This window comes from Podospora pseudocomata, chromosome 6 (genome assembly GCF_035222375.1).
Source record: "Podospora pseudocomata strain CBS 415.72m chromosome 6, whole genome shotgun sequence".
NCBI lineage: Eukaryota > Fungi > Ascomycota > Sordariomycetes > Sordariales > Podosporaceae > Podospora > Podospora pseudocomata.
In genome coordinates, this window is record NC_085890.1 from 2,513,317 (window position 1) to 2,525,679 (window position 12,363).

Genomic DNA, 12,363 nt, shown 5'->3' on the forward strand with positions numbered 1-12,363 from the left:
GAGGCAGGGCGCCCCCTTTTCCTCCTTACCCTTTTGGAAGTTGTGTACTTTACCCCCTTTCCATTTGCGGCCTTGCTAACAGAGGCCAATGGCAAATGGCAAGCTGCACAGTCAACCCAGTCCATACAAAGCTCCGACACACGTGGGATTGCGTGGAGGACGCTGGAGATCCGCATGCCGATGCGATAACGGCGTTGGCAAGGGCTTTTCTCCATATTCTCCATGGTATCCGTTCAACTACGATTTTAGCCTATCGTTCAGGAGTTCGGACGACGTTTTGTTTCCATCACGCTCACAAGGCAAAACAGACAAGACTTTTAGCAACGCGTGTTAGAAACAGATAGCTCCTGCCAAGCTACCTCGGTCTGTTCTGCAGTAACCCGGGATCCGAGCAAGTGCTCGTGGAAGCCCCTGGCGTGTTTTTATTTGGTTAGCTGATGGCATGATGTTTCCAAAGAGGGCAACCAGCCGAGGGCTGGGCGAGAAGGCTGCGAAGTGGCAAGCTAAGGTACCTTACGGTGCTGCCCTCAGATAAAGAGAAGGGACGCAGTTTGTTGCTGGCCTCGTGCAGCCTTCCTCTCAGCAGCCTTGACACATGCAGAGTTGCTGGTCCCTTTTATCGTCAGCTCGGTCAAGCAAGGACATGGGATGGGAGATTCCGCGAAAGTTCAGATTCTGAACCCTGCCACTGATCCTTCACCCCACAGTCTAGGCCAACACTAACCCTGCAGCCGCAATAGACCCCTCTTTCTTTTCCAGCCACGGTCATTCCCCGCCAATCAGCGTCATCAGATACTAAAGAAAGGCTGGGGAAGCTGAAAAAGAACTGAAAAGGTCCAGAATGCCTCCCTTCTTCCTGGCAACAAGCCCCCGGGACGTGAATTGCTTTTGTTGATTGCCGCTCGGACTGGGGTCGAGTCGAGGCAGAGTGGCAGACAAAACTCGGGGCAGGCAATGGCAGGATGAGTGCGGATAAGAAATAATATTCATGCATTCCATTTCTGATGTCACCCACATCCCGTACCAACAATGCTCGAGGTCACATTGGTATACTATTCTCGACTCACCCAATCTTCTCCTGGTCTTCATTCGCGTTTGATATCGTTGCGTTTGTTTTGGTGGTGAAAGATAGCCAGCATCTACGTTCCTCTTCGCCATGCCCTGGGTAATTCGGACCGGGTTTGTTGTGTCATTATAGCACTAGGTAACTAGCACAATCTAACCTCATTTTCCTTGTCGAGGTCACTTCCAAGACTGCCGAGGTGAGCAGTGGGCGGGGTACAGCTGGTCAAAGCGAAGTTCTTCAGGGTCGCAGTGCAGCTCACTGCCTTCGCCAACAGCATGCGTGGTGCTGTCGGCAATGCAGCTGCAGCGGAAATTTTAATGATGTCTGCAGGCCATAATATCGTTGGCGCAGGTGGTCGAGCCGCTAAGAGGGGGTTATTCCATGTCTGTCAAAGTCTTTGACCTTTTCCAAGTCTTGTCCATTGTTTCTTAAACCAAATGACGAGGACTGGACAAGACGATATATCCCAAAAATCTTTGTCATCGGCGAGTTGCATTGCAACGTTGCCTGGAGAATAGCCCGGGGTGCTATTGGATTCTGCTCGCCGGCGTCACCATATCCGGGGACCTGACGAAACCCGTCTCCTCTCCTTTCCGGCGAACATCCTCGACTACCACGTGGAACTGGGGCTCGGCAGCGGACGGTGACCGGGCAGGTTAAATAGCACTGGACATCCACCCCCTTCAACCTTCTCATCTTGTTGCAGCAGTCGCTTCCAGCTTCAGTCACTCATTTCTCCCCCAGCTGCAGCTCTTTCCGCACACTCGGTCGCTTCCGTACGCGTATTTTTCCTCATTATTAGCCCCCCGGGTTGCAACCATCATGCTGCCTTCTCTGGCTCTCCTTCCGGCCATTGCCGGCCTCCTCCCCTCCGTCTCGGCTGCGGCTCTCTCGAGCAACGCCCAAAAGATCGAAGACCGTGCCATCACTCCCCTTGCATGCCTCTTCTTTGGTGATATCGTTTCGCCATGGTGGCTCAATAGATGCAAGCAGCACCTCGACATGGTGGTCATTGACCTCCGGTCCGCTGAAGAGTATGCCGTTTCCCACATCCCCGGCAGTATCAGCGCTCCCTTTGAGCCCATCTCCGCCTGGTCTCAGATGGGCCCCGGCGATCTCCTTCTCGAGCTCCCAGAGTACAATGACCTCGCCGCCTTCCTCGGCTCCATCGGCGTGGGAAACTCCCCATCCACCGCCACCAAGATCGTTCTCGTCAACGGCGTCGGTGTTCCCGCCTTCCCTCAGGCTGCCGGGCCCCGTGTGGCCCTGACCCTCAAGTTTGCCGGTCTCTCCACGGGCCGTGTTGCTATCCTGGATGGTGGATTCCCTGCCTGGACCTCCGAGTCTCTTCCCAGCACCACCGAGGTTCCCGTCCCTGTTCCCAAGACCTTCATCTCCTCTCCTGACAGGAGCTTCCTCGTCGACATCAACTACGTCGCCTCCAAGATCAACAAGAACAGACAGGGCATCTTCATCCTCGACGGCCGTGACCAGGCTGTCTACAACGGCTCTGTCCTCGAAGAGTGGGCTCAGAGACCCGGCCACATCCCTTCGGCCAAGAACCTCCCCACACAGAAGGTCTGGAACCCGGATGGAAGCTTCAAGAGCACCTTTGAACTTCTCGCCCTGCTCCGCCAGCAAATCGGCTATGGCGCTTCTCGTTCATACGGTGAGATCATTGTGAGCTGCGGCGTTGGTGGATACGCCTCGGGGCTTTACTGGGTGCTCACGAGAATGCTTGGATTCGACAATGTGAAGTTCTTTGACGGAAGCGCCCAGCAGTGGAGCAATGAGGGCTACCCTATGGAGTTGTAGCCACAGAATGAGTGGGGGCTTTTTATATTAATAGTTAAACAGTGTACATTTGCAATTGAACATAGATTTGAACTTGGTGGTCGTGATCTTGGTGTTTGGAATCGCGATTGTTTTTGGTCCCTAATTTGGAGCCTTTTCGATGTCTGATGCCAAGATTGAGCTTGTACCAGACAGACCATTCCTACTGTATGTAGACTAGCGTCAGGGATGAGATAAGATGGTTGGCCAGCAACCGCTGCACTCTGCAGCACTGTGGGCCCAACCTTTTTTTAATCAGACCTCACTTCCTTTTTTCTCACATGCACCTCATGTCTGCGCAGAAATGGATCACGATATTTTTGCGGCGAACCACACTTCAGATGGACCACAAAGTGGATGGGCAGCAGCAACAAAAGTCAACAGAACAGGGATATCTTGGTATCAATTGTCTGCATCGGTGGGGTGTGCGTGATGCTTCGGAAATTACTTGTGTCTGTGCTCGCTTGGTCTCCTTGGCGTGTATCAGTCACGAATCACACCTCAATGCCCCCTTCAAAAAGACACAGGGGGAACAATCACTACTACAACGCAACTGATACAGGAGGAGGCAATGAGCCTGAGTGAAACGCTCTTCCGTCAGTGTGGTATTGCCTGTTGTTTACCGAGTGAGACTATTATGGTTTGGGACAATGAGACTGGAAATGGTTTCTTCCCCGATGCAAGAAGCCCAAAAGAGGTGAGGCAACATCCCTTTTTGACCGATATCGAGATTTTGACATGACCACAAAATTTTTCTTCGATGGATCGTGGGTGAGGTATCTTCCATGTTGGAGTCTGCTGTGTGCCCCGAGTTCACAAAGAAGGTTTGGTGATGCTTGGCATCCAAACCACCTCTTTTTAGTGCAGGTAGTTTCACCACTCGGAGAATTAAATGCCTTCCTTCATGTTCGGGTTGTCAACGGCCGCTAAGACTTGAGACTTGAGACAAGCATATCTGTCGTCTAAATAGCGCAGAACTAAGCATTTGTCTAAAAGTCCTTCACACCACGAAGGATTTTCACCTTCAGGTAATGGCAAAAGGCCTCACCAACGAACCTGCAATGAAGGCAATTGACCTGGCCATTGGTGCGCTGATGTAGTACTCACGTACTCCCGTCACTGTCACTGTTGCACACAAGTCGGAGCTTTCTTATTTGTTGATGATTGCAAAAAAGATCAACTTTACGTGGCAATGTGGTGATATCAAGTCAATTCCCAGTCGATTTTGGCCGTGGGAGCTCTGCCGAATCGTCATTTGATGCAGATAATTCCATAAAAAGTGCAAAAGATCGTGCAGTTTATGTGGATCAAACACATGACCTTCAGATTAATGATTGAAGTGGACCTCAGTCTGACGCTCTCCCAACTGAGCTAAACCCACAAACTTGGATGGCTCAGCAACCAGTCTCTTGGTCTGAATAGCAGTGGCTGTTGACTGTACATGTCACACCACATGGTAAATAAACAACAGTAGGTATATATTGGTGAACAAACATGTGGAAGTAAATTGTTTTGAACAATGAGATTGCAATGGGTTCTATGGAATATAAGAAGGCTGTCAAGTATACCTACTCGTGAAAAGCCAGCTAATTGGAAATGATGATCAAGTTCACTCTGCAAGATCATGAATTGGTCTCACATCATGATAATAGCTATGTAGCAGGTTTAATAGGGTTTGAATGATAGTCTACAGTGCCATTTCTTCTGTGTGGGGGAGGCTTAGCTACCAGTTGAATGGGACTGGCAACATTTCAGATTCATGATGCGAATGTTATTGCCGCTGACACTTCTCAACATCTCATCAACTGAGGGTCTCACACCTTCATGAGAAACTTAAGACCTGTCTTTAACACAGCTCAAATAAACAGCACTGCACAACGTGAATAAAGCCAAAGGATAGAACACAAGTGTTCAAATGCGATATAAAGGCCTTCAAAGACAGTGAAAAGGTGTTGTAAGGTAGTTCAAACGACATTGAAAGCTAGTTTTCAGGTCTTTGGAGATAGCAACAGGCCCTAAAAGATTGTTGATGGGGGCTTAATGATAGCTCACAGCGCCCCTGAGGTATCTTGTTTGGGGTGTGGAACACAGAAAAGCAACCCCCAAACAATTCATTTGGCCTTTATGTTACTCGCGACAATATTTACGGTAGAGATAACATGCACCGTCGTAATCGAGGGTAATCGCACATCCCCTCTCCTCCCGATCCGCACCGCACAACATTCCTGGAACAAACCTTCCTCTCTGGGAGACATGAACCTGGTTTACCTCAGCGACGGCTCAGCAAACAAGAGACCAGCGGCATGTTCTTCCTGCCCCGACCCCAAGGACCAATCAAAGCGTGGCAGCTACGCCATCGTATTCAAAGAATTCTGCCCCGGTGGTGCTGGCCATGGCGAGGTACACGCCTGCGGATGGTCCATATCCCCGGTCCTGCACAACCACCTAGCTGAAGCAATCGCGGTCCTCTAGGCTCTCACCCACGCGCTCCAGCAGCTGCGCCCGGCCGCACTCAGCCGTCCTCTCCCGAAAAGAGCCAGCTTACAAGTTTTCACCGACGGCCAGGGTGTGCTGAAGCTAATTGCCTCAGGCAAGCACCCGCATGCCAGCCCAGTCTTGTCCCGGCTTTGGTCGCTCGTCCTGAACAAGACCGACACAGCAGCATATGAGCTGGCCGTGTTAACCAAGATCAACATCACCCTGCACTGGATACCCAGCCACCTCCCAGAGGACAAGGCCCCCAAGGCAAAACCGCATTCCCTGGCTGACAAGCTGGTCGGCAAGGCCACGCAAAGGGGCCAAGCGCTGGCCTCTGACAAGAAAACGGGGTTGTATAAAGAGTTGGATGAAACCACCGGGGTGTTCAATGCGTTCGAGCACGAGTTTTTCCAGGCTTATGTTGTTGTGGCGGGTGTACCGTTGCCTACAATGCCGAAGGCCATCATGTCCCACTACAAATCGTCTAGCGCGGTCGCTAGTGTCGCCTCGCCGCTGCTACTACCACACCTAGAGACGACCAGAGTAGCCCTCCGAGGCTTCGGAACTCCTCCTACAAGTCTAAACAAGGATTTGCGACCGAAAATTGACGGCGGGAATACACCGACTGTCGCGCCAGCAATGTCATTTTCCAGTAATACTATTACCTGTTAAATGGCAGGCATCACTTGTCAAATTTGATTTGTTGCTGCCCCTAGATGATTGTTGACAAATATTCTTGTCCTGACCTTAGATGGACAGCAGAGCAGGTGGTGACAAGTTAAACCCTGTCCGTAGCTATACCAGTGCTCTCGAGCCGCAGCATCAGACATTGCAATGAATCTCGGAGAGCTTGTGTAAGCTAGTTGAACAACCAACAAGGCCTCCTCAGCTGGGGCATGTGTATCCGTCGCGAGCCCACAAATGGTCGGCCGACAGCCGTGAAAATACAGAGCGTTTCCCAGAAGAAGATGAAAAGGCTTGACATCAACGTCATGAGGATGGAAATTGAAGAAATATGTCGACAATCCAGAGGCTATGTTGATCTCGCCTAGAGGCGTTACCTCGGCCTCGGGCGTTGCCTGCGGTGTAGGGGGGAGTATCACGGCGCTCGAGTTCTTACATTGCTCTACATGTTGTCAAGAACATACTAATCGACGACTTAGCGCAGGAAGTGAAACTAGGACTCGAGGTGCCAAGGGGGCAAAACATCGAGAGATCTTGTACAAAACGTATTACTACACCCTTCAAGTCCTACAGAATCAACTCATTAACCCCACAGATGAGCCCGCTTCACACCAATTTCCATCAACCAGATACAAGTCACTCCTCTTCCATCTCTTCATCAAACCAAGCCCTATCCCTCAGAGCCTTCTCAAACTCCACCGCGTCCAACCGGTATCTGGACCTCCACAAGACCGCCTTCACCCGCTCCCTCAGTCTGCACACGCGCACTGCGATCGATATCTGGTCGTCCACAAGTGCTAACTCCAGTCCATTACCAGCCGACTCGAGTTCGTAAGGTATTCCAATCAGGTCCAACGTGGTCGTAAATGAAAGAATGGCACAAAAAGAAAGAGAAGCAGTTCTAGGAGCTCCTGTAACTGCAGGTTGAAACAGGAGTCGCAACTGGAACTGGTATCGCAACTGGAGCTGGTGGAGGTCGGGGAGAACTGCACGATGCTGCACATTTGCGATTGAGAAGTTGGAGCAGCTCAAAATTCAACATGAAAAAGGCCCATCACAAGCTGAAGTACGCTCATGGTCATCCTCTTGCCGACACAGTTATTCGGACCGACAATAAAGGGTATGAACGCCTCGGCATTTTTGACATACTCTTTGTTGTCGTCCAGCCGCCTTTCCGGCCCAAACTGAGCTGGCTCGGCGTAGAATTGTTCGCTGCGGTGGAGGGCGTACGCCGGGACCTGGACCGCCACGCCCCCGGGGATGTGGACGCCATCGACCGTGATGCCTTCGGGGGGTGTCCGTCTGGGGTCGTTGCTGGCGATCGGGTTGTCGACACGCATTGTTTCGTTGATGAGGGCGTCGAGGAGGGGGATTTTGGAGAGGTTTTGGTTGGTGAATTCGTCTGGGATGGTTTTGCCGTAGGCCTTTTGAAGTTGGACGTGGAGGAGGTCTTGGTAGTGGGGGTGGTTGGCGAGCTGGTAGAACAGGTGGGCGAGGACGGCACCGATGGTATCACTGCAATGATGGAGATCAGTCACCGAGAATATCTTCTGAGAAAAAAAGACCTACGTCGCTCCGGTCAGGACCAAAGCCGCGTCCGAGTACAAGATGTTTTTGTTGGTAAAGGCAATTGGCTTTTCGGATCTCATGTCGTCCAGGAAGTGCTGCAGGATGTCGCCCTTGTTGTTGTCTTCCGCCTGTTTTTCGGTCTTGTGTCAACTTTGTTCATCTTCAGACCAACAGTATCACAGTCCTAACTTACCGCGGCCCTCCTATCAGCCATCAACATTGTCAACTGGTCAAACTCGGCGGCTGTCTTGCTCAGCTTCAGATTCTGGGCAATGCTAAGTAGCCACGTCAATTCTCCCATTTGTCCAATCTCTCCAAACATGCTCTCTAACAAGTGTAGCATCTTGTGTTCCTTTCCGGCTTCAATCGATCGGAACTCGTGCGAAAACCCAACCTTTCCCATGTGATCAAAAGGGATCAAGAGCGAAAACAACGGAGTGTCAATCGATTTACCATTGAAGCTCGCAACCTTTGCCAACCAGGTATGGCAAACCTCTCGTGTTTTCGGCTCGTGGATCGCCAACGATAAAAGACAAATTCTATCGGTACACATGCTCTCCCCCGCAATGATCTACTCCTACGCTTTGTACTCACCCTTGGTAGAAAACGCCCGCTCCCACACCTTTCTCCGAGGCGCGTGTTCTTCCCTCGTCATAATGGAGTCGAGGTTATACTCCCCCCTCGAAATGGATAACATCATAGACTCCGGCATTCAGCTTCCTGCATCCGCTGTCTCTCATGTGGATCTCTCTGATCCCTTCGACCGAACACATAAAGACTTCGTTAGGGGCTACGCGCACAAAGTTGCCGTATTTTTTAAACAGGGCCGCTTGCTCGAGGTGCTTTTGGCCGTTGCGAGCTGCGTACAGGCTCGTGAGCTTGGTTATCTTGGCCAAAAATGGACCGGGGATGTGGCGTAGGGGGTGGAAGAAGAGGCGGTAGATGATGATGGAGGTGAAGAGGGCGGTGAGGTAGGAGAGGAATTAGGGTGGTGGAGAGGAGTAAACCTGGGAGGAGGGAAAGGCGGGCTGTTGCGTAGACGGTGAGGAGGAGGTACGAGGTGAGGTGGAAGAGGATGATGCGAAGGGCGGAGGTGTCGTGAAAGCGATGGATGAAGTAGCAGGCGTGGGAGAGCAAGCCTGTGAATGAGGCAAGGAGACAGGGGAGGACAAGAGGGGGAGGGTTGGAGCCATCGCTAGGAAAGAGGAGGATGTCCATTTTGGTGGAGGTAGACATGCGGAGAGGCGAAGAGCATGAGAGCAGGAAATGGGATTGTGGCTTCTATGTCGCTATCTATAGGTACCAAGCTCCAAGACCTTCAAGCTGGAGTCGTGTTAGTGTCGTGCCTCACAAGAGGTGTGATGTGGCATCACTGCGGGGACTGGAACACCAAGACCCTGTTATCTTGGCGGATCCTCGCTCTGCAGTAGGGAGTTGGTAACTTCGGGCCTGGACAGAGAGATCAGATCATCGCTGAAGTTGTGGGGGTAGAGGCCTTTATAATGGTTAGCTAAGATCTTCTCCCGCTGTCGAAACAGCGTTTGTCTTTATCCTTGCTGCTGACGACGCGGCCCAGGTGGTGCATATGCATGCCGACGGAGTTTGGCGAGGGTTGTCTTATCCCCTGTCGAGAGGCATGTTGGTGAGATTTATGCGGGCCAGTGGGTAGAATATAATTGTACTCATGCAACGAACTTGTGCAAACGGGTATGATGACGGCTTGTGTGTTTGAGGCTCGCAAAACCAATGTTGTGAAACACTGCTGATAAATAGATATTTCGACCACCTCCCGTCATTGTGATTCATTATGAGCGACTGGCCGGGGACGATTGGTGAGTGGCGTGATACTAACTAGCATGCTGACATGCTGCAGACAGGCAATTATTGATCGAAAAATGCAAATGCGGTTCAGCACTTGGTTGTCCTTTCTTCACATCCCGTTAGACCCTCCTTGGCAAGCATCTCTGTCTGGCCAATTCAAGGCAGCGAGTCGCAAAACGCCTATCTCTGCCTAGGTACCCCGCCATCCCACGTCTACAGCGAATGCAGAGTCAACTGCCGGTCCACATATCAAGCAACCCGGGGAAAATGAAGTCGTATTCCACCCCATCCTCGCGAGTCCCCGACATGAATCACGCTTACACGATATGCAACAACATGTGCTTCAAGTGTACAGGGCGGCAGCGAAGTGAGCTTGTGTATCCTTTGAACAACTCCCCCGCGCACGGGTTTCCTAATTCGAAGTAGTGGCGCAGTTATGGCCTTGATTCTATTCACGATCTACACCGCAGCGTTACATAAACGCGGTTGGTTCTCTGGTGCGACGTTACACCTAGTTTACATGCATGGAACTATATGGTGGTATTACCATGTCGGTTCGCATCTTTTGCAGCTCTCGAGGAAACCGGTGAGATATAAGACTATGTTCTCCTCGTCTTGGCTACAGCAAGGCAGACCTTGTGGCGAGGTCGGTATGGGAAGGGGGTTGCAGCAGCACCCATGTGAAACTAGAAGGCAGTGAGCTTCGAGTACAAGAAGACCACTCACCCTGGCCTGTGGAGTTTATCTTGAAGATCCAGTCCCTCCTGTCAAGCCTTTCTCATCCAGGCCCAGGATCAAAGCAAAATGGACTTCTTCGACGACCTGATCAACCTTAACTTCGACCTCGACCCCACCACCGCCCTCACCCTCGCAGCAGGCTCCTTCGCAGTCTGGTACATCACCACCGCTTTCATCTCCTGGTACCGCTACCGCCACCTCCCCGGCCCCTTCGTCGCCAAGTTCTCCTACATCTGGCAGGTCTACACCATCGCCACCGGCCGCGTCAAAGAAAACTACATCAACCTCCGCGAGTATGGCCCCCTCGTTTTGACCGCCCCGGGCACCGTCGTCACCAGCGATCCCGAAATCTTCCGCAGGGCCAACGGTGCCAGGAGCAAGTATGATCGATCCCCTTGGTACGCGGCCGGCAAGTTCAAGCATGATACCACCAATATGGGGACTTTGATCGACACCCCCGAACATGATGCGATCAAGTCCAAGACTGCCGGGCCCTACGCCGGGAGGGAGGCAGAGGGTGGGTTGGAAAGTGTCGTTGATGCCCAACTGGTGAGACTTGTGGATTTGATCAAGCGAAAGTATGTCTCTAGGAACGGGGAGTTGGTGCAGACGGACTTTTCCAAGATCTCGCGGTTCTTTACACTGGATGTGATCTCCAAGCTGCTCTTTGGGACCCCGTGGGGCCATCTGGATGAGGGGATCGATGTACTTGGTTGGTGTGTGGCGATGGACGACAGGTTGGTGTTGATGTTCTTGATGATGGAGCTTCCTGCGTTGAGGTACCTCTTTGGCGGAAGCTATGGGCTATTGAGATGGTTTGGACCGCAGCCAGGCGATAAGTTTGGGTTGGGAGTGGTCATGGGCTACGTTAACAAGCTCATTGGAGAGCATTTTACCGACAAGGATTTGAAGCAAAAGGACATGATGAGCGGCTTCATTCGCAACGGACTGTCAGAGATGGAATGCCAGGGTGAGGCACTCCTTGTAATTTTGGCGGGCTCCGATACTTCTGCGGTTAGTTATATCACTACTCAACATGAGAAAATACAGCTGACACATCCCAGGGAACCATCCGCTCCACCATCCTCTACCTCATGTCCAACCCCCAAGCCTACGGCCGCTTCAAGAGGGAGATCAAAGAAGCCCTGCAGCAAGGCAAAGTCTCCTCCCCCATCACCAACGAAGAAGCCCTCAAGCTCCCCTACCTCCAAGCCATCATCACCGAAGCTTCCCGGATCGGCACCCCCTTGACCTTTGGCCACTACAAGGTCGTCCCCAAGGGCGGCGATACTGTGAACGGGATGTACCTTCCGGCAGGAACGGAAATCGGACATAACGCCCTCTCGTTGACGCACAATAAGGAGATCTTTGGTGAGGACGCGGATATCTTCAGACCGGAGAGGTTTCTGGAGGCGGACCCGGAGAGGAAGGCACGCATGTTGAAGGCGTTGGATATGCTGTTTGGGTCGGGGAGGTGGACTTGCGCAGGCAAGAACTTGGCGCTGATGGAGTTGAATAAAATTTTCTTTGAGGTAAGTTGATGGGTGTGGTGATGTGGTGATGTGAGGAGAGGTTGCTTACGAGGTTTACTTCACAGTTGCTGAGGCACTTTGACTTTCAGATTGTCAATGTGCAGAACCCGGTCAAGGAGAGGGCGTATTTGACTAAGTTGCATGAGGATATGTTTGTGAGGATTACGGAGACGGATTGGAGTACTATTTGAGGGCTTGCTAAAGGGGTTTGCGTGAACTTCTTTGTATTTGTTATGAGTTGTTATGAGGGGATCTTTGATGGCGTTTATCTGGTCTTTTGTATTCTTTGATCAAACGCGTGGCCTTTGTCTTTCAGGGATTAAGAGTTGCCTAGCTGGAATGAAGTTTTGAACCAAAGCACGATATAGTGAACTGGGCATGCTCCTCTTAAAAAGAATAAATGGCACAGGAGCTTGAATGAAGGACTTAAAGGGTAACTAACAGACTAACAAATATAGTGGAATAGAGCAGACCCCCAGTACACTAAGTACGGAGAGCCTTTTAATGCCAACCTATAGGAGGCTTCGATCGCAACGAATGGCCGGATAATGGCACATCTCCCCCCCACTACATACAAATTCTAAATTACATATGGATAGATAAGGTAATGCAGATTCTTATAAATTATTTAATAATTTAGCT

General features: G+C 51.3%; 3 protein-coding genes and 1 non-coding gene across 4 annotated transcripts; 3 read left to right on the top strand and 1 right to left on the bottom strand.

Moving 5' to 3' along the window:
- Window positions 1-1,888: 1,888 nt before the first annotated feature.
- QC762_600030 (uncharacterized protein) lies at window positions 1,889-2,881 on the top strand (the record flags this gene model as incomplete). Its single annotated transcript, XM_062891698.1, has 1 exon — window positions 1,889-2,881. One exon carries the CDS (start codon window positions 1,889-1,891, stop codon window positions 2,879-2,881), a length of 993 nt encoding a protein of 330 aa, XP_062740831.1.
- Window positions 2,882-4,191: 1,310 nt separating this feature from the next.
- QC762_0097010 lies at window positions 4,192-4,280 on the top strand. The gene has a single exon. It is a non-coding gene; the product is annotated as a tRNA-Leu (tRNA).
- A 2,809-nt stretch (window positions 4,281-7,089) lies between these two features.
- Window positions 7,090-8,033, bottom strand: QC762_600020 (uncharacterized protein; the record flags this gene model as incomplete). The annotated part of the gene is made up of 3 exons (XM_062891697.1): window positions 7,090-7,576; window positions 7,631-7,758; window positions 7,824-8,033. 3 exons carry the CDS (start codon window positions 8,031-8,033, stop codon window positions 7,090-7,092), a joined length of 825 nt encoding a protein of 274 aa, XP_062740832.1.
- A 2,189-nt stretch (window positions 8,034-10,222) lies between these two features.
- On the top strand, window positions 10,223-12,084 carry QC762_600010 (uncharacterized protein). Its single transcript, XM_062891696.1, has 3 exons — window positions 10,223-11,203; window positions 11,254-11,721; window positions 11,787-12,084. Exons 1-3 carry the CDS (start codon window positions 10,256-10,258, stop codon window positions 11,910-11,912), a joined length of 1,542 nt encoding a protein of 513 aa, XP_062740833.1. The 5' UTR covers window positions 10,223-10,255; the 3' UTR covers window positions 11,913-12,084.
- Window positions 12,085-12,363: the final 279 nt, after the last annotated feature.

Coding starts and splice junctions, on each gene's coding strand:
- QC762_600010 (XM_062891696.1), top strand. CDS start 10,256: ATGGACTTCTTCGACGACCTGATCAACCTTAACTTCGACCTCGACCCC. Junction 11,204..11,253: donor CGGGCTCCGATACTTCTGCG/GTTAGTTATATC, acceptor GACACATCCCAG/GGAACCATCCGCTCCACCAT. Junction 11,722..11,786: donor TGAATAAAATTTTCTTTGAG/GTAAGTTGATGG, acceptor TTTACTTCACAG/TTGCTGAGGCACTTTGACTT.